This window comes from Aplysia californica, unplaced genomic scaffold, assembly GCF_000002075.1.
Source record: "Aplysia californica isolate F4 #8 unplaced genomic scaffold, AplCal3.0 scaffold01666, whole genome shotgun sequence".
Lineage (NCBI taxonomy): Eukaryota > Metazoa > Mollusca > Gastropoda > Aplysiida > Aplysiidae > Aplysia > Aplysia californica.
The window spans coordinates 36,181-40,140 of NW_004798936.1; the positions used below are offsets into that span (position 1 = coordinate 36,181).

Sequence of the window (3,960 nt, forward strand, 5' to 3'; positions counted from 1 at the left end):
TCCATCGCCACCGCCTTCTTCCCATCTCATCTCTGACTGGGATTTGTCTTGTTTTTCTTACACTTCCACATCGGTGACCCTGTCTGTCCATCTGATCCTCAGTAACTTTCTTAGACACCTGTTCAAGAAAACCTGGATCCTCTTTATACAAGTCTGTGATGCGTTCCATGCCTCACATCCATACAACAGGACCCCAAAAAAGCAACTTTTCAAATGAACTTGAGTATAATAAACTTTATAGAGAAAGAAAAGGATTTATCTACCAGGGAATTTTCTGCAGCAGTAGCACAAGGACAGCCTCCAGGCATCGAGACGGAACTCCCACAAACACTCTCACACAGATTCGCGACCAGGCAAAATTTTTTCTCACGTTGGCACAAAGGTGAGGCAAAATGGTGTCCAGAAACAGATCTGAAACGATGCAAGACGAAAAAAATGTGAGCACAAGTGAGGAAAAGCGAGTAAAATGAGAATTCTCTTGTGTGCTAGTAACAGTATATCTCTGTGAAGAAATAATTACACAGGATCCCGAGTTAACGTCATATTTTTCATATTTCTCTGCACACAGAGCATAAATTCATTCTTCATACCAATGTGCCAGTTTTGTGTTCTTTATCTTAAACTTTAAAAGGCAGGTAACAGATTGCATGCAGTGTAAAACACAAATCCTTGTTCCTGACTTGTGTATGATGATTCCAAATGTGCCACAACACTGTCTTTGGTCTGATGCTGGTTGGACATATAATTAATAAAAATTTAATAATAGATAGCTTTTGGTATGAGCCTTACAATCTATACTATTACCCCAGCAGACCTGGTAGCATTTTGAAACTATCTCAACTTCCCAGGAAGAATACCGAGCAAGCTGACATTCTTAATGGGCTCTAGAAAACTAACATACTGACAAGATCTTTCGCTGTCTATGGCAAGGTACATTTTCTTTCTTCAGCGAAGAGGAAAATTCATGTAAAGTGCCTTTAGCAAGGACACAATGTCAGCCCTGAGGCTCAAACCCCCGAACTCGCAACCTCACAATTATGAGTCTGGTAGCCTAACCACAAGACTGCCGATGCCATGTATATCCGTCTGCCTCTTCCTTTTAAGAGCTTATATGCGTCATTTCATATTTCATGTCAAGGAGACATGTAAAAACATTCAATGTTATTGAAAAATTTCAGAACTCACCACCAGCTCCTGTGAGGCAGAGCTTTCCTACCAGAGCACTGACCACCTGCAGAGACACATCCCGCCCTCCGGTCAGTGCAGCGTGGCCGTCATCTAACACTCGCAGCACGGCCATGGACAATACAGGAGTGTAGTGACTTGGGTAAAAGCTCTCACTGTGGAAATCAAACATAATAGAAACATAATAAAGCTTAGAAATATTGTAATGAAAGAAGTGATGAGCCAATAATAGCATGATACTTTAATATGTGACTACTCTCATCCTTTCATTCAAATATTTGTAGCAGTTTCAAAGTTTCAAAGAGCATTTCATGAAAGGCCTGCGGGATTGCTTTGATTTTTTTGTTGCATTTTTGTCGTTGTTGTTGTTGGGGGGTGGGGGTTGGGGGTTGGTTGTTTTATTTAGTAAACATTATGGAAAAGGACAGTATTGAATAGTGAAAAGATAAACCTGGTCAAAATACACTTTTAAAGATGATTCGGAAAAGACAGAAAGACAGATCAATATTGTCAAATAATGACATGATGCTAAGAAAAATCTCTCTGCATTGAATTAATCTGTCAAACTGAAACTCACCCACTGCCTGCTGCAAACAACAATCTCAATTAAAAAAACCTGAAAAAAAATCCACACAAGCACAAACCTGTTGTCATGACGCAGCCTGTTTGCCATTCTCTCAGGCAAGGAGGCCAGTGCAGACACAAGCATCTCTGATTCATGGACATCAAAAGCAAATCCCGCAGAATTTACGTTGCCGGTAGTGCGGGTTCGACAGTGTGTTAACAGTACCTCTGCCAGCCTCTCAGGATTGACCATTCCTTCTAGCAAAGACACGCATGTGTGGAAGCGGAAATCTTTCCTGATGAAAACAGAAAGAAGAAGCAAAAAAGCATGCTTTAACCATGTAAATAATCATGCAAACATTTCTAAAAAAAGAATATGGTGTGGTAATTTTCTCCCAGCCATTAAAAACTCTCCCAGGTATTTAAGGGGGAAAAAAGCAGCAGATCCCTGCAATTTCATCTGGTCATGAACTAATTTAACCTCAAGTAGACCCAGATCACAAATTCAGAATCCCTTTATAAAGAGGGTGACTTGAAACAATTATAAACAATAGACCAGGGGCCTAACCTCTGTTTTAAAGGTTTCTGCTAGAGTTCATCTGTTCACATCTGTTCACCCGCTTGCTGAGTGAATAAAATTACAAGTGCAACGGACCTAAAGCAAATGTCTTGACGTTCGCAGTCCATTCATATATATAGCTTGACTTGCTCTGACTGTATCCCTGGATAACAGACCTGTTCGTCCGTTCATCCCAACACTTCCATTCACCTAAACAAACAATGCACAAACTTTTGCGAAATTACCTCAAGATCTAAAACTATCAACCCCTCCCCAGTACCTCTAGATCTAGTTCGTTACCGATTGCAACACCTCCGAGTGCTTCATGTTGGTAGCCTGAATTCTAATGATATGGCGGTGAATCAAAATTAGTGAAAGACAGTCAATGTCAGGCCTACACACATCACTTGCAACTACAATGGAATAAAAAGTAGCATCAACCTTCTTGAATTTCGTTAAAAAATAAGCCCAAATATAAAATTCATACGTGCTGGATTCTGTAATAGCTTGAGACAGACAGAGGAAGGCATCTGAGACAGGTCCATCTAAAAAAGCTGCCTTCACAATCTTGTGAAAATTCTCTGTAGTGATGCTTGACATCCAATCAACTGAGAACTTTTGAATGAAAAGCCCATACAGCTGTTGAGCAAAGAAAGGCGAAGACGAAATTGTCTTTCGCAGCTCAAACAGTTCATGTTCATCATATTCAAGGGCGTCCAACAGTTTGTTTTCAGAACAAGACGCATGTACTGACAGCAAACTTCGAATGATTGATGACCACTTCAGGATTTCTTCCTTGGTCTCTGCACTGTCGAATCTGGTCTTGACATCTTTGATGAGTTTGCGGCATTTTGATTCCATTGTTGTTGCAGCTCAGTGTGTGGGCATACAATATAAGTCCTTAGTGATTGGGATCTAGAATTAGATCTAGATCTAGTATACTTGTAGGCAAGAGGTTTATTCACTACTGGCAAAGCGACCATAACAAACACAACAACAGCAAGGTCTTGCGCTTCTCGCACCGCGGACATTTAGCTGATGGGGGTCGCCATCTTGTCCATTCAAAAGTTGAATTGTTTATAAACAACTCTGTAGGAAAAGTAACGAAATAATAACTCTTTTGTAGGCGGCACCAGCGTTGGGGTTGCGCTGCTATAGGCCTAGAGGCAACAAATTCCGATTAACCCCACCGTCCTTCCTTTTGTGTGTTTTCTAACATAATAATGATACTATCCAAGACGTCCACCTTTCTAAGACAACCACTTTTCTCCTCGACAAGTGGGTGTCCAACTCAGACAGTCTCGACTCTTATCATAAACTATTGACACTATTAAAGCTACAATAAATAACAAAGCACACTTCAATTAATTACTCGACTAACTATTTAAACCATCGTGCAGGAGGACACTGTGACATCAAGCACGACACTGACGTAATCAACAGACAAACTAGCCTGCATCATAATAGGTCACTTTATTGTTTTCTTTCAAGGACAAAGAGAGAGAAAATAGCGTGGATAATCGTTCTTATCCGGCCCCACCGAGGCCCTTTCTAGGCTGAGGAGGCCTAGCTAGGGCAGCCTATAATAGGGCACTACGGAAATAGAGACGACAGCTTTTTTTTAATCTGTCAGTTTGTTTGCTTGTTTGTTT

General features: G+C 40.8%; 1 protein-coding gene across 1 annotated transcript in view; it reads right to left on the reverse strand.

Moving 5' to 3' along the window:
• LOC101862628 (telomere length regulation protein TEL2 homolog) overlaps positions 1 to 3,357 on the reverse strand; it is a gene marked incomplete in the record, with an annotated part of 22,272 nt that extends 18,915 nt beyond the window's left edge. The window contains 4 exon segments of the mRNA XM_005113152.3: positions 264 to 411; positions 1,186 to 1,340; positions 1,830 to 2,045; positions 2,796 to 3,357. Coding sequence (XP_005113209.2) covers positions 264 to 411; positions 1,186 to 1,340; positions 1,830 to 2,045; positions 2,796 to 3,169 — 893 coding nt within the window.
• Positions 3,358 to 3,960: the final 603 nt, after the last annotated feature.